General features: G+C 50.4%; 3 protein-coding genes across 6 annotated transcripts; 1 reads left to right on the top strand and 2 right to left on the bottom strand.

Annotated features, from left to right (window-relative positions):
- Positions 1-1,835: 1,835 nt before the first annotated feature.
- Positions 1,836-5,377, bottom strand: Ssr4 (signal sequence receptor subunit 4). Of its 3 annotated transcripts, none has more exons than XM_050125000.1 (6): positions 5,127-5,377; positions 3,632-3,750; positions 2,743-2,817; positions 2,496-2,585; positions 2,227-2,292; positions 1,836-2,008 (listed from the first exon to the last, which is right to left on the bottom strand). In XM_050125000.1, exons 1-6 carry the CDS (start codon positions 5,191-5,193, stop codon positions 1,904-1,906), a joined length of 522 nt encoding a protein of 173 aa, XP_049980957.1. In that variant the 5' UTR covers positions 5,194-5,377; the 3' UTR covers positions 1,836-1,903. The 3 variants fall into 3 exon arrangements, with proteins under 3 accessions (XP_049980957.1, XP_049980958.1, XP_049980956.1); XM_050125001.1 differs by having other exon boundaries at positions 2,227-2,306; positions 5,127-5,340; XM_050124999.1 differs by having other exon boundaries at positions 3,632-3,747; positions 5,127-5,331.
- A 100-nt stretch (positions 5,378-5,477) lies between these two features.
- Positions 5,478-13,994, top strand: Idh3g (isocitrate dehydrogenase (NAD(+)) 3 non-catalytic subunit gamma). 2 transcript variants are annotated; one of them, XM_050124997.1, is made up of 13 exons: positions 5,478-5,651; positions 9,036-9,077; positions 9,430-9,441; positions 9,664-9,761; positions 10,167-10,279; positions 11,756-11,816; positions 11,933-12,065; positions 12,257-12,390; positions 12,699-12,801; positions 12,891-13,037; positions 13,306-13,400; positions 13,488-13,548; positions 13,787-13,994. In XM_050124997.1, exons 1-13 carry the CDS (start codon positions 5,571-5,573, stop codon positions 13,886-13,888), a joined length of 1,182 nt encoding a protein of 393 aa, XP_049980954.1. In that variant the 5' UTR covers positions 5,478-5,570; the 3' UTR covers positions 13,889-13,994. The 2 variants fall into 2 exon arrangements, with proteins under 2 accessions (XP_049980954.1, XP_049980955.1); XM_050124998.1 differs by lacking the exon at positions 9,430-9,441 and having other exon boundaries at positions 5,480-5,651.
- On the bottom strand, positions 13,900-18,621 carry Srpk3 (SRSF protein kinase 3). Its single transcript, XM_050125002.1, has 15 exons — positions 18,566-18,621; positions 18,363-18,493; positions 18,069-18,177; positions 17,881-17,968; positions 17,518-17,605; positions 16,938-17,044; positions 16,702-16,867; positions 16,582-16,607; positions 15,951-16,080; positions 15,623-15,862; positions 15,436-15,536; positions 14,961-15,068; positions 14,794-14,863; positions 14,621-14,713; positions 13,900-14,480 (listed from the first exon to the last, which is right to left on the bottom strand). The coding sequence occupies exons 1-15, from the start codon at positions 18,619-18,621 to the stop codon at positions 14,296-14,298; spliced, it is 1,698 nt and encodes a 565-aa protein (XP_049980959.1). The 3' UTR covers positions 13,900-14,295.
- Positions 18,622-20,522: the final 1,901 nt, after the last annotated feature.

The following is a 20,522-nucleotide window of genomic DNA, read 5'->3' as shown; positions in this document are numbered from 1 at the left end:
ACAGCAAATTGGTGGTGGGTAAGATGCCAAGGTGAATGTGAGTGGGAAATTTGAGGATCCATTCCCAGAAGCTGAGCCCTTTTGCTGAGAAGGCTGGGTCACAAGGACATAGCCTCACCTCCCTGCCATTCAACAACTCTAGGTGGGACTGTACATAGCAGCCTTGCTGGTGAGTAGGGAGAAGAAAGAGGAGGCTTGTAGGCAGTGGTGGGAATGGGAGAACAGAGGGCCAGATAGTTCTTCGGTTGCTTTGAGGGGTGTCTCCAGCTTCCTACCCTTTCCTAGTGGAGACCAAGCTCAAGTATTCCTTGGGCATTCCTCCAGCTACTGTGAGGTCTGGAATAATCCTATTGTTCTCTGGCTGTGGGGATCTTAGGACCAGAATGTGGGCTGATACTGTTCTGAAGCTTATGCTGCCTTGGCTGGCAACACTGTTAACTGAAAGCTTGCAACATCAACTTCACATTTAGCTAGCATTGCCATCTGGCCAAGTGGTGGAGCCAGAACCAGAAAGCAACGAATTGGCCAATAGCTGTTGCTACTTCCTCACTACTGATCAGCCAGAACATAGGTGACTTGTCATTTGTGCTTCAGCAGCCAAGAGAAGCTATTACTCCCACCTCTGGCCTTTACTGCTCACCTACTATTGTCCAAGAACTGAGCATGGCAGACCCCTTAGCTTGGATGAGCCTGAGTAAGCTGCACTTACACAGTCTATGACATCTCCCACAACCCAACCCTTCCAGAGGTTAAACAAGGATCCCCCTAGGGTGTGGCCAACTGTTCCAATGACCTACTCTGGAGACTAGATAGCACTAGAAAAGTGGCTTTAGCCATACAGTAGGGTAGATTTACTTGGGACTTGGTATCCAGCTTCTTCCCCCCAACCGACTTTCCCTAATACTAAGGAACACTACTCAAGCTTTTCCTGAAACCTTGGCAAAGAGAACATGGAGGAGTACAAGCAGGAGTTCCTGGCCTTTGTCTTTCAGGCCTTACATGCTCATAGCAGAGGCCTCACTATAGTGAGAAAGAACATACTTCTGGAGGTGTAAGAGTCTGAGCTTCAAAGATCAAGCAGTATATTGGATGTGAGCAGCATCAGGCCAGGAAGCATCACAGGCTGGTTAGGATTAGGATGTAGCGTGCTTAGGGCAGCTGCACACATAACAATTTTAGCTGCTACGCAAGCAAAGCACAAAAGCACTTACATATAGCTTATGACCATCTCCAACATAGGAGCTACCACAAAGATGAGGCTGATTATAAGTTTTGACTGCTGAATTTGGGGGTGACTACAAAAGGCTCCTGCCTTCTCTGCATGTAAAGGTGTCATTCCCAACCACGTGCAGTTAAAGGAGCCCTCCAGCCCAAAGCAATCCTAAAGAGTCCCAGGGTCCTGCCTACTGTAGGCTGACCATGGGAAGACTTCCTGACAAGAAGCCAGGTGGAAACCCAGCTCTGCCCTGGTGACTGGTGAGGTCAAGACAGATGGGCTTTTTTTTTTTCTTTAGTATTGACAGGGCTTCTCTGTATCCCTGGCTATCCTTGAATTTGCTCTGTAAACCAGGATGGCCACAAACTCTGAGATCCACCTGCCCCTGCTTCCCAAGTACTGAGATTAAAGGTGTATGCCACCACTGCCTGGCTGGAAAGATGATCTTTTCTAAAGAGGCCTCATACTAGAAAAGAGAAAGCCATTTTGGCAATCAGAACAATGAAAGAAAACAGGACACCAGGGGAAAGTACAATTATCCATTCAGTATCACTACTGTCCAGACAGACAAGGGCAGCTGGATTCCCAGCCCTCCCCAAAGACACAGGAGCCCCGTGTCTTAAATGTACTCATGACAGATAGCAACTGTTTATTGAAAGAAGCAATAGAAGGCTGAGGATGCTGCCCTCAGGCCTGGATGTGGCTCTTTGCACTGAAGGCTAGGTAGTAGATCACTATGCCGATCACTGCAGCCAGCACTTCCGTGGAGACCCAAGGCCCATTCCAGGTGCCCTATATAAGAAAAAGATCAAAATTACCTCAGGCGAGTGACAGGAGAGTAGACCAGCCACTCTTAGTCACTTGTTCTCAGAACACAGAGAACAGTGATAGCCCAAAACTTGGGCTGCAACAGATGGTAGCTTTCCTTTAAACTCACCCTGCGCCCCCCCCCCCAAATGAATAAATGAAGTGTGCTCTGTGTTCTCTGCTCCCAAGACAAGGCCACTTACCCGATGATCCACACTGACTGTAAACAGGGGTGGGATGATGGAAACATCCTCATTATTTCTCTGAGCCTGTAAGGGAGGTGCTGGGGTCAAAAGGTGCTGGACAGGCTTCCAGTTAAGGGAGAAATGAGCAAAAGACAAATGAAGAAGGAGCAGGAAGAAGGTTCCTGCTCCGTGTAAGCTAGACTGCTGATGGTGCAGAAGGGCAGTACATAGCGATCAGGATGACAGGGCTACAGAAATGGGGCATGCAGTTCCCAGATGACACTTGCCTTCCTTAGGAGGCTGTAGGACTCTTCATCGAAGAATCTGACCTCATAAGTGCCTGCGTGGGCGCTCTTGTGCTCCAGGCTCCATGAAACCTTGTTGGGTGTTTGGCAAAGGGTGGGCATAGCAGACACATGAAGGGCTACTCTGCTAGTGCGGGCACAGCACCATTATGAGCAGGTGCTTGAGTCTTTGATCTCTAACCCTGCTTTGAGCCATTTCCCCAACAACCCTGGATTCAGTAGCCCTTACCTGATATCGGCCCACATCCTGGCCCCGGGTTACAGGAAACTGTTTTCCACTAACGTCAGCATAAAGAGCCATGTTCTGGATTGGGGAAGGAATGAGGACAATAAAGCAAGAGTCACATTTTCCTTCTTTGGGCACACACAGAACCCCCATTATGCTGCTCAAAGCAGTACCATGACTAGGAAGAGTAGTCCAGTTGAAGGCTATATTGGTAGGGGTTGCTATAGAAGACCCAAGGCAAATGCCTTCCACAACCTATAGCCATGCTAGGTCATACCCATGGATACTGTCACCATCTTCCTTCCTGTTTCCCTAGAGGTGAGTAGAGCAAGATCTTCCCTATGACCAGCTTAACCTAACCCACAGCAAGTCTATTAGCTGTATACAGAAGTAGGATGATAAAAATGGCCTTGTTTCATGCCAAACAAGGTATCTAACCATAGAGTATTGACCCTTCCCCCAAAAAAGGTCCAATTTCTTTTAGATTTTTGAAAGAGCAGGTCAGGGGCTCAGGCTGGGGTTTCCAATTTTAAACTTAGAGAATATCCATCCAGACACACACACAGGCAAACTGCAACCAGAAAGAAGATGAAGGGTCATGGGGCCTGACACTAGTTCTTTCTTCCGTTCCAGACATTCATCCAGGAAACAGTGGGGTATCTACCCACATTACTGCATGGAGGCAAAGCATACCAAGCAGGTCAGGAAAATGCTCTTGAAGTACTTGCTAGGATCTGGCCTCGCTGTGCCCTCATCTCTCCTGCACCCTGTGAATTGGAATCCTTATTCTCCCTGTTGATAGGATCCTCGGGTCACTGTCAACTGCCAGTGAAGAGCACTGCCACACTTATCTCTTCCCCTGCACCCTCTCTGCTGAGTCCTAATGTCTCACCTGGACCCTGTTCTTGCAAGTCAGTGAGATCTCCACGATGAATACGGTCTCTGTAGAAATGACGGCATCTGAGGTTGTATAGTAAGAAGGGGTGATCTGGGGCTCCAGGCAGGCTTCTGCTGTGGGGAAGAGGCAAAGCCAATTTGTGTGTTCCAGGCAAAAGGTAAAAGGGTTTACCCTGGCTCTGCCTCTCAGACTTGGTGAAATGAGGACACCCAAGTCCTCTGTTGCTGACAGGGAGGTCTGGGAGGTGGATTCTAGTACTCGGTCTGAAGTATAATGGAAGAGGCCAGTGAGAGATGTTGAGACAGGTCAGGATGGGGTAGGGAAGACTCTGCAGAGGTAAAAACATGGACGCAAAAACATGGAAGGAGCAGGAGTGTATTTGAGGGGTCTGATTTATTGAATTAGTACCTGAGTCCAGGTCAGGGAGGCCACAAAGGAGCTCACCTGGGCCTGAAGCACCCCAGAAGCCCAGTAAACCAAGATAGCCTCATGTACTGAAAGCATTCTGTAGACACTAAGTGAGGTACTGGCAACACACAGGACTTTCAAAGAAGGGTCTCTAGACAATGCCAAGAATGGTCCTAGTGTTTCCAGAGAGACGTAAACTCTGGACCTAAACATCAACCTGTTCCTGTAACTAAACACGTCTAAAGAAATGTGGTCACAGGAAAAAAATAAGGTTGTTATGTCACAGGGTATTAAGTAAACACTAACTGGGAAAGTCCTCATCCAACTGTTCTCTGTGTCTTGGAACCCTTCTGTACCCTGCTAAGCTGGGCCTTTTTCCTGTGGACATTGTGGAGCCCCTAACAGGTTTTACAGCCAGGTTTGTCTCTTTGAGGCGGTCCTCTAACAAGTTCCAAAACATGCGTCTGGACTCCAGGTTGAGCTCAACCCCACCACAGGGAGTTATCAATGGATCTGTGCACTGCTCAATTCTGCTATGAACCTTGGGAAGGATATACCAGGGCCTCATGGAAAGTCGAGGCTCTGGGCACTAAAAGCCCTTGTTCACTTCTTTGGCTCCCTCTCTAACTTGCCTCCAGCACTTACTCTGCTCCTCTGCCTGGAGTGTCCTTGCTTCCTCTTAGCCTGGCCTACACGGTACTGGTTCCTCTCTGCCAGCACTACTTCTCACACAGGTTATTGCCAGGTGCTGATAAGCACTGCTCTTGTGCAACTACCTTCTGAAACAGGAATCAAGGACATATAACCTTCCCGGCTGGAACTGATGGCCGGAGGAGCATGGTGCGCCTTTGGGGTACTCCCAAAAGCAGACATGGAAGGATTTGCTCTTCCAGCCGCCTGGCTGGCAGGTAAACGTGTATGTGGTGCTTCGCTCGCCACGACACGACCAGCGGGGTTAGATCCCAGCAGCGAAGAGCCCCAGGAAGGGCCAGACCCCAGCCTCGCGCGCACCCTTCCTCCCCCAACACCACCTGCTATGGGACAGACGTTCGCCCAAAATAAGGTCCGGTCAGGCCGCTACCTGAGCAGCAAGATAAGCTGGACAGCAGGAGTAGCGCCAGGGCGCCGAAAGATGCCATCGCCGCCATCGCCTCTTCTCTGCCGAAGGGAAAAGAGAGCAAGCCGCCCTGAACATGCGGAGCAGACGAGGAAGCGCGACGCGTAAGCGATCTCAACACCCAATCGTGCACAGTCGGGCTGGGCCGGGCCTGGTGACGTTGCTGGCGGCACTGACGTGTCCGCTTCCCGGGCCAGAGTCCCAACCGGTGGCACTTCCCTCCTTCCCCCCCCCCCAAGATGGCGGCAACAGTGCTCCAGGCACCGGAAGGGGGCGTAGGAACCCATGAAACCGTGCGCGTGCGTAGTGGTAGCTTTTCTTATCCTGCACCCCGGACCGCTCACTGGCTGAATTCTCGCGAGAACGGTATCTTAACGTTTTGACCTGTAGAGGTCCTCACTTTTCGTCATGGCGCTGAAGGTGGCGATAGCTGCTGGCGGTGCTGTAAAGGCAGTGTTCAGGCCAGCTCTCCTCTGCCGTCCTTGGGAGGTGAGTAGTGAATGGGTGGTGGGACAGTTGCAGCGCTCACTGGGGGACTTCACACCCCATTGAGACCAGGAGTGGGGTAGCGGCTCTTTGAGTGACCTGGAGTGCAATTGGCTGTGCGGGCCTTAGGAGGGGCGGGGAGAGGGCTGCACGCTGGGGTTCATTGGTCACATCTGCTGTCAGTGAGGAGGATGGCCGAAGTTGTCTCTGGTCTGGCTCCTCTAGGGAGGGGGTGGTCTGTGGCTGGTGACAGGGGCTCCGGAAGAGCTGGAAAGGTGGAGCGCTGTGGCTGAGTGTCTCCTCCCTGGTGTCCTTGTAGAAGACCTTTTGAAGAGGTCACGTGTTCTCGCCCGCCTCGCCCTTTCCACTTGCGTTGGTGTCTGGTTCCCAGAGTCAATTCCTCCCTGGGTTTCCCTCTCTTAGACTGCTTTGTCACCTGTCCTACTGGAGGTGGAGACTCAGCCTTTACGAATGACTCTTGATCCTTTTTACAGCTCCAGACCCCCTGCCTCTCAAGCGGTTTGACACTTGATTCTAGCCAAAAGGCCAACAAGCAAACCCAAGCCCCTGTAATGAGACTGAACCAGGGTTCTGAGACTGGAAGCCGCTGGGGCTTTGCTTCCTCAACTTTCTCTTTGGGAGTCTTGGTTAGCCCGTTTAGCTTTTGGTTAGCACGGTTTAGCACCAGCCAACCAACAACTAGCTCTGGGGAATAAGAGCTCTGACCTCCAGACCATGTTCCCCCACTGACCCAGAGCATGGCCTTAAGCCAATTCTCTTCTCTCTCTGAGCTCCAGTTTCCTTTCTGTCCAGTGAGGAAAGAGGACTTCACATTCTCAAAGCATTTGACAACTCTTAACTTCCAGAACTCAATGTTGCCTGCAGCCTCTTTTACTTACTATGTTTCTCCCATCTGTTCTCTGGGGGAGGGAGTTGTATATGCTTTATGAAATTCTATTTAAAATGTGGACTTCAACTCCTCAACCTGCCTCATATTGGGCTACTTTGATTGGACAATCTGGGTTTATGAGGGAGAGCTTTGTAATCCCCTAAAAGAAACTACTCACATCTGTATAGAGCAAGATCAAGGATTTGTGTTTGGGGACTTTTCTGGGACTGGGACAAAGGCCATTGTCACATCTGGCACAGGCAGCAACTGTGGGACAGGTTCAGCACTAACAGTGCTGTTGCCTTCTGTGAACAGGGCTGCTGAGACTGTGAGCCACACCTGGTGCAGGCCCTTAGCAGGCTGGCTCATTGTCACAGCTGAAGCCCAGGAGGAATTCACTGCTGAGAGTTACTGTGGTCAGCCTTGCAGCTCCCAGGGACACTAACTTTGAACTAACTCTCTGACTGAGAAGCTAGTAGAGTGAGGGTCGGTGTACTTTAGCACAGCTCCATCCTGCTGGAGCTTGTGAACAGCTTGTATACCTCCTCTTGATTAGACTTTCCAGCAGTTAAATGAAATTGGTGCCTCCATTCCATGGGTTGTCCAATTGCCCCTCTTTTTGTTTTTTTGAAGCAGAGTTCATGTAACCCAGACTAGCCTTGAAATTGTTATGTATATGAGAATGATCTTGAATTTTTCCGGTCCTCCTGCCTCACCTCCTAGGTGCTAGGACTACAGGTGTGTGCTGCCATGCCTGACTGCTATTCCATGGGTTTTGATAAAGACACACAGCCATTTCACGAGTAGCAGATGGCAGATTTACTAGATATCCTTGGTCTCCATCTGTTTCTTCATTTTCTGACGTTCTTATTCACTTAGGAAATGGTGCTTGTCATCCAAGCACTGGGCCAGGCACTGTGCATGGTCTTGGAATGACAGGAGGGGAGGGTCAGACAAACATGTGCTCTGTTCTCAGAGGTTAGAAAGAGAGCAGGGAGGTGATAATCAGGTAGAGTTATGTTTCTTAGATGGGTAGGGGTAAGGTATAAGTAGAACTTAATAGCCCAGGGAAGGCTCCCAGGAGAAAGGGCTATCTATACTACCTTCTGATAGAAGGCATGGAGACCCTGCAGGCAAGATGAATCTGATGTTGACAAGTACTAGAAAGAAAACAAAGAAGTTCCAAGTATGCCTTTGGCTGCATATGTAGTGAGGGACCTTTGGGACTCTGGCCTAGCAGTCAACCTTCCTAGTTCTTGGCTTGGGCCATTGAGTGGCATTCCTGCTTTGCTAGTGCCATGGTTCCTGGGCCTCTTGTAACTGTGGGCTAGGAGAACCCAGAGAGGGAGGGTCAGAGTCTACCTGAGCCTTCTGTTCTTCTGGAAAGAAGGCAATGCTCTTTAGAAAATGGCTATGTCTCTGCTATTGGTTAGACCGTTCTGCTACTGTCTGGTGGGTAAGTGGCAGAAAATCATCAGTTTACAGGGAAGAATTTAGCTGTGCCAGTGCCTCCTTGAGTATTTCTAAGTGAGTGAGGCACAGCAAGAAGGGGAGCTAAGCTTTTCTGTGGAGCTGAGGATGCAGCCTCTCCCTCCAGGACAGTGGGTTACTTCTTAGCACTTAGCCCATTTGGCCCAAATGGCTTTTTTTTCCCTGAAGCTATCAGAGTGTCACCAGCATGGCCAAACATAGCTGCTTCCCAGTCATGAGATTGGGGACATTCATAATCCATCCAGGATGCACCATAAAGCTGCTTGCAGTTCCTTGTGATAGCCATACTAGAAATTGGTATCTGTTATCAGTCTTTCCAGAAATGGCTGTGGTTTTCTAAGTATTTTTTTATGTCTATTCTGAAGGACCATTCCCTACAGGTGACAGTGCTTATCCCAGGGCAGTGGTGTGCTATATCTTCCTTACTTCTTTACCCATTTGCATTTATTATAGTGGCTGTGTACTGGCTTTGTAATAAGGAAAAATGAGGAAAGACCTAATGAAATTATTGCTCAGAGTTGCTGACTTGTTGAGAGTATTCTTTTGCAACATTTCAAGTTTATCAGTTTTTCCGTGCACATGTAGCAGTAATTGACCAAAAGAGAATCCAAAGCCAATACACAAGTGGGATGGGGACATACAGTTCTGTTTTTATTGTGCTTTAGAGACAAGACCTCACTCTGTCACCCTTGCTGGCCTGAAACTCACTATGTAGACCAAGCTGGCCTTGAACTCACAAAGATCTGCTGGCCCCTGCCTTCTGGGGGCTAGGATTAAAGCTACAATGCCAGGCTGGGCATACAGTTTTTATTATGCTGATTCACAAGGGGAATGAAATATTGGGCCCACTTTGTCTGATGCTCCTGTGGAACAGTTGCTGGGAATGGAGGCTTTGGAATGTCCTAGGCACATGATAAACTGTTGTTTACTGGTTATCAGTTTCTCTCTGCCAAGAGCTAGGCTAGCTCTTTCGAACTTAACATTGGCATCTGGGTTCTCTTTGATAGGTTCTAGGTGCCAATGAGGCCCCCCGGAGGAGCATTTCCTCAGTAAGTACCTCCCTTGGATGTGTATATGTACACATGCGCATATACATGAGAGGGGGAGAGCTGTGCTCATGTGTTTCCATGTGCATCCACGTGCGCATGTATGTGGCGTGCATGTGTGCGTGCACATGCACACATAATGTGCATGAGACTGTGTGCACTATGTGTATACATGACTGTGTTGCTCCCTGGCCCTCCTGTCCTTCCCTCTGAGGCACAGTCTCCAGAAGTCACTCATACCTTGCCTCTGATTTGTGATAGATATAGTCCCCAGGGGAATGAACCCAATTCCTTGGTCACAGCCTTGTTCCTCTAACCTTGGCTGATCCATGTCTTCTTTCTGTCTTCCCTCTAGCAACAAACAATTGTGAGTATTCTCTGAATTAGATTTGAGGGGCTCTTAGTTCCTTTGGGGTTAACCCAAGTCCAGGGGTCTTGGGGTGGTGGTGGCTGCGGATCAGGAGCCTCAGAATAGCAATCTTGCCTTGGCTGACCTGTGGGATTGGTACTGGTGGGAAGAAGGAAACTGGCTCAAGTCAGGGTGCACATTGGTGTACCAAAGGGCTCACTTTCACCCTCTCCCTTCTAGCCTCCATCTGCTAAGTATGGTGGGCGGCATACAGTCACCATGATCCCAGGGGATGGCATCGGCCCGGAGCTCATGTTACATGTTAAATCCGTATTCAGGTATGGAGGGCCTGGACTTTCTTCCCTTCCCTTCTCTCCCAGAGAGTGTTGTACCACACACCAATCTGGAAGCACCCAAGAACTTTGTGTCAAGAAGCACAGGGAATCCAGAACCCCACCGTCTGGTACTTTTGCCCAAGTACCCAGTGGGGTGGAAAGCCTGCTTGTAAAGCCAGGTCTTGCATCCCAATGTTTCTCATCCTGCTAGACTGACCTGGGTACAAGGAAAGTAGCACCAGTCCTGTGGGGGTCAAGTGTGACCCTTATGTTTGGCATGGATGGGTCCAGTTTCCTCTTAGCTGGAGCCAGGTCAAGGTGGAAAACAGCAGGGAAGAGACTGATAAAGGCTTCAGGAGAGGGTGTGGAAGGCCCTAGGCAAGCCTTTTTAGCCTAACTTTACTGCAGACATGCGTGTGTGCCAGTGGACTTTGAAGAGGTGCATGTGAGCTCTAACGCTGATGAGGAGGATATCCGAAATGCCATCATGGCCATTCGCCGGAACCGTGTGGCCCTGAAGGGTGAGCCCAGGGACCAGGTTGGGGTGCTATGTGTGATTCCTTTTGCCTGTATACTGACTTTTGTGGATCCCCATGGTTCCAATTTCAGGGATTTTTCTGGTTATTGATGACTCTTGTTCTTAGCATCTGGGTAGAAGCTTCTGTGGGCTGTTGACAGTATGGTTCTATTATTTCAATAGCCTGTGTGAGCTTGCTCAGTAGCTTCCTCCCACCTCTTTCTTCACTGAGGCATGCCTCTGCTGGAATCTGCTTTGATCCACAGATTTTTTTTTTCAAAAGCGAAAGATCAGAGATGTAGTTTACCCCTGTGCCTGCTGCCTTGACTCCAAGTGGCATAATCATGGACATAAGCATTCTAATAATCCTTCCTGAGGTTTGCCTTGATTGGGTGGCACTACCTTAAACTAATAATCATTTTATGAAGTTTAACCCATTCACTGCTCTGTGTGAAGAATATGTTGGCGGCTGGGCGATGGTGGCACACACCTTTAATCCCAGCACTCGGGAGGCAGAGGCAGGCGGATCTCTGTGAGTTCTAGGCCAGCCTGGTCTACAAGAGCTAGTTCCAGGATAGGCTCCAAAGCTACAGAGAAACCCTGCCTCGAAAACACCAAAAAAAAAAAAAAAAAAAAAGAATATGTTGGCATTGAATGGGCCTTAAAACGAGCCACAGGGTGCCATAAGCACTGGTCTAGGAACACCTTGGAGGCAGGGACAGGTGGTCCTGCTGGACTACCAAAAAAGACATTTCTGCTTGTCATGGTCTAATCACCTTCTAGCAGATACTACCTCACTGATCTCACTGGGCCTCTGTTTTCCTTCTCTAGATATCTGGGGCACTCTGGCCCAGACATTCTGTGGCCTAGTTGGGGCCTTTTTCAGGCAGCCCCCAGCTGCCCCTGAGCTGGGCATGAAGGCCTGGCAGTAACCCTGACCAAGGTCACCTTGTTGGCCCCAGCATGGACAGCCAATTTAGTCATATACAGGAATGGTCACTCTGGAGCTAGCCTAGGTAGTAAATGGCACGGTGTCCTGGCTAGCTGTCAAGCATATTTATTTATTAATTTATTTAGTAAATATTTACTGAGTACCTACTATGTGCCAGGTGCTTGTCAAAGTTCTTGAAACTCATCATGTGTCTCTCTCTGTCTCTCTGTCTCTCTGTCTCTGTCTCTCTCTCTCTCTCTCTCTCTCTCTCTCTGTCTCTCTGTCTCTCTCTCACACACACACACACAGATACATACATACACACACATGCATACGTACACATCCCTTTGAACCTCATGGAGCTCACAATGGCAGTTACATTATAGAGTTCAAGGAAATATTTTGCTCCTGAAAATGGTCTTCTCCAGTTCTCCAGCTGGATCAACCTTTGGTGAACATTCTCTGGGCCAGATAGGGGAATATGGCAATGCAGCTGAACCCAGAAGATCCCTTTCTAGCTTGCCTATCTTGTTTGTTTTTGTTCTGTAGGCAACATCGAAACAAATCATAACCTGCCACCATCTCACAAATCCCGAAACAACATCCTTCGGTGAGAGTCATGTACACAGCATCGTGGCTCTTTGAAGACCGGGGTGGGCTATGCTGGCATTCATGACCCTGTTACTAATTGGGCCTGGTTTGACTTTCTCCCTGTCACCCTCCCAGCACCAGCCTAGATCTCTATGCCAATGTCATCCACTGTAAGAGCCTGCCAGGAGTGGTGACCCGGCACAAAGACATAGACATCCTCATTGTGCGGGAAAACACAGAGGGAGAGTACAGCAGCCTGGAGCATGAGGTAGGCAAAGCTATTTGATCCTCTTGGGTGGACGGTGATGATCATGGCCAGAGTCATAGTTGAGAGAGCTTCAGAAACAAGGAAAAGGTGCCCCTACTCAAGGAATTGGAAAAGCCAAATATACTTAGTGATAAGGCTGCATCCTGTGGTACTCCCATTAAGCCCTTTGTTGTCCCCTGACCTCTTCTCAGAGTGTAGCAGGAGTGGTGGAGAGCCTGAAGATTATCACCAAGGCCAAGTCCCTGCGCATTGCTGAATACGCTTTCAAGCTGGCCCAGGAGAGTGGGCGTAAGAAAGTAACGGCTGTGCACAAGGCCAACATCATGTATGTATACTCCATACATTTCTGCCTACTTTGAACAGGTGCAAGGGCCTACTCAGGTCCACCTGCGGGGTCTAGGGTAACAGTGACCACACTCAGGACTGTATCCTGTTGTCCCTGAGGCTCTGTGTCCTCACTATAGTGCATCCCTAGAAGAGGCAAGATAGATGGGGTTATGCTTGTTTTTCCATATGGAGAGCAGGTTATAAATTAGTCCTCAGGGTTCCATGGTTCTCTGGACACCCTATTTCTCCTCTCCAACTGACTGTAGTGAGAGGCCAAGCTGGTGTCTTGTATCCCCTGTCATCTAGGAAACTGGGTGATGGACTCTTCCTCCAGTGCTGCAGGGAGGTGGCAGCCCGCTACCCACAGATCACCTTTGACAGCATGATTGTGGACAACACAACAATGCAGGTAGGTAATCAGCCCAGCTGGCCCCATAGCCTTCTGCCCACCCTTGGTTCTCAGGGCTTATACAACTCGGCTCGCTTCTTTTCCCACAGCTAGTATCCAGGCCTCAGCAGTTTGATGTCATGGTGATGCCTAATCTCTATGGAAACATCGTCAACAATGTATGTGCAGGGCTAGTTGGAGGCCCGGGCCTTGTGGCTGGAGCCAATTATGGCCATGTGTATGCAGTATTTGAGACAGTGAGTAGCCAGGCACAACTCTGCCATCTTTCTCTTATGTTATAGTTGGTATCCCACAGTGGTGTTCAGCCATTGGTACTGCTTAAGACTTAAGGTTTCTAAAGAAAACACAGACCCATGAGCATCCATCCCTATTCCCTCTCCCAAGCCCTGATATGCCTTCTTTTGCTGTGTCTGGGATGTGCCTTGACTGTGTATGGCCCACAAGAAGAATCATCTGCTATCTAGTCTAACATTTTCCCACCTACCCCCTTCTTCCCTTCTCCAGGCTACAAGGAACACAGGCAAAAGTATTGCCAATAAGAACATTGCTAACCCCACTGCCACACTGCTAGCAAGTTGCATGATGCTAGACCACCTCAAGTAAGTGGCTTCTTAATGCCCGATCATGAGTCCTCTGGCCAGCCTCTAGGCCCTGAGAACCAAAAGCTTGTTCTCTTCATCCTCTAGGCTCCACTCATATGCCACCTCCATCCGCAAAGCTGTCTTAGCATCCATGGACAATGAAAATGTAAGGTTCCTCTTGTCCCACTTCCGGTTTCCTTTCCTCTAGCCCATGTTATACTAGTCTGACGAGTCCTATATGCTTCAGGCAGTGACCAGCACTGACTGTGGCCTGTAAGGGAATGGTAGTATTGGCCTCCTCGTGCCAGTTCCTTGCCCTTCTAACTATAGTGGGTAGCCCTGGGCCACCATAGGGTTGTGGCAGACTTTGGCCTGATATGTTCAAGCTTTCTGTTTTCCTCCAGATGCACACTCCAGACATTGGAGGCCAAGGTACCACATCTCAAGCCATCCAGGACATTATTCGTCACATCCGCATCATTAACGGCCGGGCTGTGGAAGCTTAACTATCCTTACATTTATTTCAGCCTGTCCATAGGACCCCCTTCTCACTCTAGCACTCCTCCTAGCTTGGTGGGTGGGCTCCAGAATAAAGCCACTTCTGCCCTAGAACTTGGCCACGTGCTTACCTCATGCCAAGATGCCAGTGTTTTGGTTCCCACTTTATTAAGAAAGAAATAGGTACTCTTTCCACTCAGGACCCTCTAGGAGGATCACAAGTAGACAGGTTGAGATGCGAGCCTTGCCCCAGAATTTCTGTCCTGCCATGGGGGCTGGGGAGTGAGCATAACAGCACCCAGCAAGGTAGGAGAGCAACTCCCACAGGGTGATAGAAGTTGCCTGCTTTCCCTCAAGGCACTGAGAGCTAGGGCAAAACCAGCACAGTCCCTGCTGTCGATAGCTCCAGTAAGATCTAGGGATTAAGCCAGGGGTGCTGGAGGCAGTCGGCAGCACTGGCCCGTTTCTCAGGGATGTACTCCATCATGGGCAACAGGAAGGCACTGAACTGTGTAGCTTGCTCCAGGGGCCACTCATATTTCTCCATGAGCACTTCGTATAGGCCCCAATGTTTGAGGTTGTGGATATGCCGCAGCTGTCCTGGGGGAGGGGGGACACACAACATTAGACTGTGTCGCCAGGTAGGCTTGTTGTACCCAGTGTTCTCTCTGGCAAATCAAGGTCCCTGACCTCCCCTCTGCTCTCCTAGCCCTTGTGGCCTAAGTCTACTTGGTCCCTACCCCTGCGGTTGAAGAACTCCCGTGAATAGCGGCCTGAGAGGGCAAAAGCTGGGGGGATGTCTCCCAGAAGCTCCACGATATGAGCAATGTGGTCTGTGGACAGAGAGAATATTGGGTGTCAGGGTGGGGCAGCTGGAGATCCTAAAACCAAGGCCAGGGTTTGCCTCCCTTACCCTCATCACGACTGTAGTCTTCTCCAGAGTGAGGCTCAAATAGATAGTCGCCAGTGGCCAGCTCGAAGGCCTGGAAGGGAAGAGAAGTGAGGCTGTAGCAGGTGGCTGACCCTAGGCATGGAGGACGGTGGCTGGCCCTAGACCTGGAGGTAACTGAACTAGCATACCATGCATGCTGTGCTCCAGATGTCAGCAGGGGGGCCATACTCAGCACCAATCAGCACCTCCACGGCCCTGTACTGCCGAGTCTGAATGTCCTCGGTGAAGTGTTTGTGCTGGAGGAAAAGGGAACCCTGGGAGCAGGAGCCTTGGTGCAGGCTAGCCTGCCCCACAACCCACATCTGCTTCTGGTCCATGCACCTGAGCTTCATGGAGCTCACTCTATTCTTAAGAGTTCCCCAGATGTTACAAGAGGAACTGTTTAGGTGACCTGAGGGTAGCCTCTTCCTAGTAGCTCCTGTCACTTGCCATGGGCATCGTTCTGGCCTGGCATGATTCTTCTACTTCTGCTTGAGCAGCAAAAAGTAGCTCTCAACTATACTCAAGGAGACTGCTGCCTATTTGAATTGTAGGCCGTGCCAGAGGCCTAGGGTAGGGCTCCCCAAGACCAAGCACCCTGTCATCCCAAAATGCTCAACATACCACCCAGCAGGCGTTGCCCAGGTCTGCAATCTTGATCTTGATCTTGTCTGCATTTTGGGGCTCCAGGGGGTTCACCAGGAGGTTGGAAGCACCAAATGGTGCTAGGGAAGGAAGAGAAGGAAGAGACTGAACTTAGCCCTACTCTTCCCGGTCCTGCCTATCTACTACCCACTGTTCCCACACTTACTGCTAGGAGACAGGAGACCCCCAGTCTCACGCTGGTTAGATGAGCCTGAGAGGATGGAGCAGGAAGCCGTGGAGAACAGAGACCCTGAGAAACCTGAGGTCTGTGAGCTGGGACTAAGGCTGCGGTCACCCCCAGGCGCAGGGGATGAAGAGGCTGGAGAGGGGCCAGCCCTGGTGCCCTCCGGGTGGCAGCCTGAAGAAGAGGTGGAGCCGCTGCCCCGCTCTAATCTTGAACTGGAGTCTGGGAAGAAGGGGCAGAAGGCCATATGAGCAGAGGCCTGCATTCCACATGCATGTTTAGTGGCCCAGTGCCCTTTTTAACCCCTCACCCTCAGCCTGTACTGCGACCTCCATGGCTTCCAGCCTCTGCAAGTCCCGCAGCCGCTCCTCCAGCAGCCGCTTCTGTTGCTTCCTTTTGCGCCTCATCTTCTTCCTCTTGTTTTTGGACAGCTTACCAGTCTGCCACCAGAGTCAGGGTCACCTGCCTGGCTTCCCTGCCCAGCCCTGGACCCCAGAACTAACTCCTATGGGCATCAGGAAAATGGTGCTACTACCTTTTGTCTCACACTTAGTCCCAGCCTCTTATCCATTTCTCTGCCTACCCTCCTGCCCCCTACTCCATACAACTTTGTGAGTATGGGGAGAACCTAGTGGGCCCGTCCTAAATTGTTCCTTGTCCACTCCTAGCTTAGATGAAGTGGTCTGAAGCAGTCATTTGGGAAAGGTACAGTATCCTTCCATTGAGGTGGGCATGGGCCCAGTAGTCACCAGAGGCAGCTTGGAGCACATGACCTACTCTGTGTAACCACTCTTTTCTCAGGTACCCAGCTTTTTAGAGGGGCCGCTGCATAAGTTCAAACGGTGTAACCGGTGTGGCTGAGGAGCCGAGCTCTGAGGACGTGTCCTTGTCTGACTTGGATGGGAAAAGGGGACAGGAAGAGTGGGGGTGCCACAACTTACCAAGACCTCCTGGGGGGCGGTACTGACTGGGGATAGGGATCGAGGAGAGAAAAAAGAATAGTAATTTCAGGGATTGAGGCCCAGAGTTCTGGTGCCAGTCCCCACACATGCTCTTGATACCTGTGGAACGGGATGGGGGCTGAGCCCCTGACTGCTGCCACTCGGTGGCTTCAGCAGCCAGGCGCCTGATGTAGGCATCTCCGACACACAGTAGGATGTTCTCAGGCTTGATGTCCGTGTGAATGATCTTGCACTTAGTATGGAGGTAATCCAGACCATGTAGCACCTGGAGAAAGCTACAGCTGAACCACAGCAGCCACATCCAGCCAAACTGGGCAGCCTGGGACAGCACCTACCTGCCTAACAATGCTTTTAACACAGGGCACAGGCAGACCCTGGTAATTGGACTTGATGATCCACTTGAGGAGCTGGTGACCCAGAACCTCTAGCACCATGCACACATCTGGACTTGGAGTGAAGGGCAGCCAGCGACACTACTAAGGCACAGGTTTACCTACCCTCCACCATGTAAGCACCTAGGCTTCAGCGGTGCAAAGGTCAGGGAAGCAGGACTTTCCCTGGACCATCTTGGTGACTACTACAGTCTCAGTTTATTATTTATAGTGTTTCTGTCACCAGCAAAGATGTGCCAGTTGGGATGGTACCTTCTGCCATCCTAGAGATGCCTCTTAGACCAGCCTTAACTGTTCTGCCCAATTGTTTCAAAAGCAGCCTTTTATATTTAGGTCACTCAGCAGCATCCACAGATAATCATCGTCCACCTAACTACCCGTGTTCCCCTGCTCAGAAACACAAATGCTCAAAGGGCATTGTTGGGTTGCTTCATGGGCTATCCCTGCAAAGGCTGAGTCCCATGGTGCAGACTGGAAGTCTGAATTCCTTCGACTGCCCTATTTCTCATCCTTTGAAGGATACGAACTCCATTAACTCCTGAGATCCTGAAGTCATCAATGAGCTGAACAATGGTCTCTCTTTTGGGGTCGCTAGGGTCACTGTCCCGGACCTGGAACAAAAAGGCAAGGAGCCACAGATGGCTCCAACCTGTTCCTCACAGCTGCTCAGCTCCCCTAAAGTACTTCGGGCCCCCTTTCCCAGTCCAGCTGGGGCCCACTTAAAGAGAGGCAGCTGCCTCTTTCAGATCTTTGCCCTCTAGGTTCTCTTACTTGGCAGAGCCAGCTGGAGCCTGCCCCCTCTGGGAGCCCCGCCCCACTGCAGGGCCCCACATTGCCAGGCCCAAGGCAGTTCAAGAAGCCGGGAACAGTAGGGGAGGCGCCTCACACATTTCAGGAGCTTGATCTCATCCACAGCTGTCTCTGTGTAATGTCCTGCACTCTTCACTACTTTCAGAGCCACGAAGCGCTTGCGCCTGTAATACAGAGACCCTCATAGGCTGCCAGCCTTTGCCAGACTCACGTGGTCATGGTGGTGGCCTCAACCAAACCCACAGACAGATACCAGCCACTCACTGAATATCCCAGCAGAGCCAGACGGTAGAGAAGTGGCCCCAGCCTAGCTTGCGCACCACGTGGTACCGCCCATTGAACAAATCACCTATCTTCACTGGGTAGTAGCCACCTGCAGAAGGGAGCCAATAGATCAGAGCAGGACATCTCTCTCTCCTATCCCTCAAGATAGCCCAGTCCTGCTGACCATCTGTCCCATGAAGGGCTTAGTCTCTGGGCACCTTCTTCCTCCCAGGCTATACCAAGCCCCTACAGAGGTAATCTGACTGACCATGTGCAGCCAAGGTCAGGCCTTACCCTTGCAATAGTCCTTGGGGTCTTCCTGCTCCTCATCATCAGAGCCCAGGAGCCCCTGCAGCAACCGAGGTGCTGGTGTGGCTGGAGCTAATTCAGAGCCTGAAGACTCAGGCCCACAGGAGGTCTGAGAGCTGTGGTGAAGAGGGAGAACATAGTGAGCTCACAAGGTGCAAGGGACTTCAGTCTCCCCAGCTTGATCATACCTGCTACTGCTGCCACCACAATCCACAGCACCACTACCACCAGCACTGGCACTCATCCTGATGTCACAGCCCAAAGCTCTCTGATGCACTGGCCCACTGTTTCTGTGGGACCCAGCCGTGGCAAGTGCATTTATAGCCTCTGCTGCTGATCTCACCCGCCTTTATAAATAGCCTCCCAGCTGCTCAGCTGTGGGCAAGGTATGCAGCGGAGGGAGGGGCAGTGCACTGATGGCTGCCTTGGAGAGCCCAGCCCCTAGGCTGAACCCCTCTGTTTCACCCACACTCTAGAGACAGAGGGGACCACCAAGCTGGGATTATGGCAGTGACTCAGTCCCTAGACGGATTCCCCACAATCCAGGACCAGCCAAGGAAGACACCTACATGGAGATGGAGCAGTCTGGAGCTCCTGCACCCTAGGACTGTGGTGAAAGGTTCCTATGAAAGAATGTAGTTGACATGGTGACCAGATACTTAGGCTGAGCTCTCTCTAAACGTGGCATGTCACTTGATGCTTTCTTGAACTTCCCACTTAACCCATGTGAGTACCTTTCTGGAGGTGACCCCTGGCAGTCCCATATGAACCCCACTCTTTGTTCATTCTCAGCCCTGATTCCAGCTTTTTTGTAATTCACAGATCCTCTCAATACAGGTGGGAGCCCAGATCTCCCTTAAATGTTGCTGAGCAAGGGTCAAAGGCGAGAGCTAAAAACAACTCATTACTCCCATCAGAGGCAACCAGCCCATCAGATCACTATTGGCTTGTATAGCCTCCTACCCTTAGCTCCAGAGCTGGCCACCTCTACCTTAATGACTTGATGTCGGAAGGTCATCTGTCTATCTGTTGCTTTCATTGGTTAATTAATAAAGAAACTGCTTGGCCTGATAGGTCAGAACATAGATGGGTGGAGTAGACAGAACAGAATGCTGGGAAGAAGGGAAGTGAGGGCAAATGCAATGGAGCCAGCCGCCAGGTCAGACATGCTGAATCTTTCCCAGTAAGCCACCAGCTCGTGGTCCTACACAGATTATTAGAAATGGGTTAATCAAGATGTGAGAATTAGCTGATAAGAGGCTAGAACTAGCCGGGCGGTGGTGGTGCACGCCTTTAATCCCAGCACTCGGGAGGCAGAGGCAGGCGGATCTCTGTGAATTTGAGCTAGCTCCAGGACAAGCTCCAAAACCACAGAGAAACCCTGTCTCAAAAAAAAAAAAAAAAAAAAAAAGAGGCTAGAACTAATGGGCCAGGCAGTGTTTAAAAGAATACAGTTTCTGTGTTATTATTTCCAGGGCTAAGCTAGCTGTGCAGGAGCCGGGCGGGACAAAAAGCAGGCCTGTTTGCCTCTCTACTACAATGACTTTCTCCACCAAATTTGCAGGTACCTACCATGGGCCAGCCAGCTTTGCCACATCCACCAGGAGAACAAAAACCCTGCAGTTGTTGACCATAAGCTGCCTGGTAACCGGGAGATCCTGTGTCTCCTGAAGGACCAGAAAGCATTAAGTCCCCAGAAACATACAGGACACATGGGAGAGCGCTATATGCTGGCATGCTACAAAATGCTAGTACCTGGAGAAACAAGTGAGATCCTTATTTAGAGTCTATAGTTGTTGCTGGGGGAGTTCCAGCAGTGGGCAAGTAGTTTTGTGCTTTAGAAACCCCATTCTGGGACTTGGGAGAGTCTATTCAGTTGATAGAGTGATCCCCAGTTTGTATGAAGCCCTGGGATTGATCCCCAGCCCTTCATAAACCAGTTGTGAAATGTGCCTGTAATCTCAGTACTCAGGAGGATCAGAAAATCAGGGTCATCCCCAGATACATAGCAAATTCAAGCCCAGCCTGAGATATGTGAGACCTTATCTTTAAAAACAAAAATGGGTTGGAGAGATGGCTTAGTGGTTAAGAATACTGTCTACTGTTGTCCAGGTTCAATTCCCAGAAGTCACATGATAGCTCACA

Source organism: Alexandromys fortis, unplaced genomic scaffold (assembly GCF_014885135.2).
Source record: "Alexandromys fortis isolate MF-2015 unplaced genomic scaffold, M_Fortis_MF-2015_v1.1 scaffold_225, whole genome shotgun sequence".
Lineage (NCBI taxonomy): Eukaryota > Metazoa > Chordata > Mammalia > Rodentia > Cricetidae > Alexandromys > Alexandromys fortis.
Note: the sequence above shows the minus strand (reverse complement) of the source record. Positions and strands in the feature narration are given on the sequence as shown.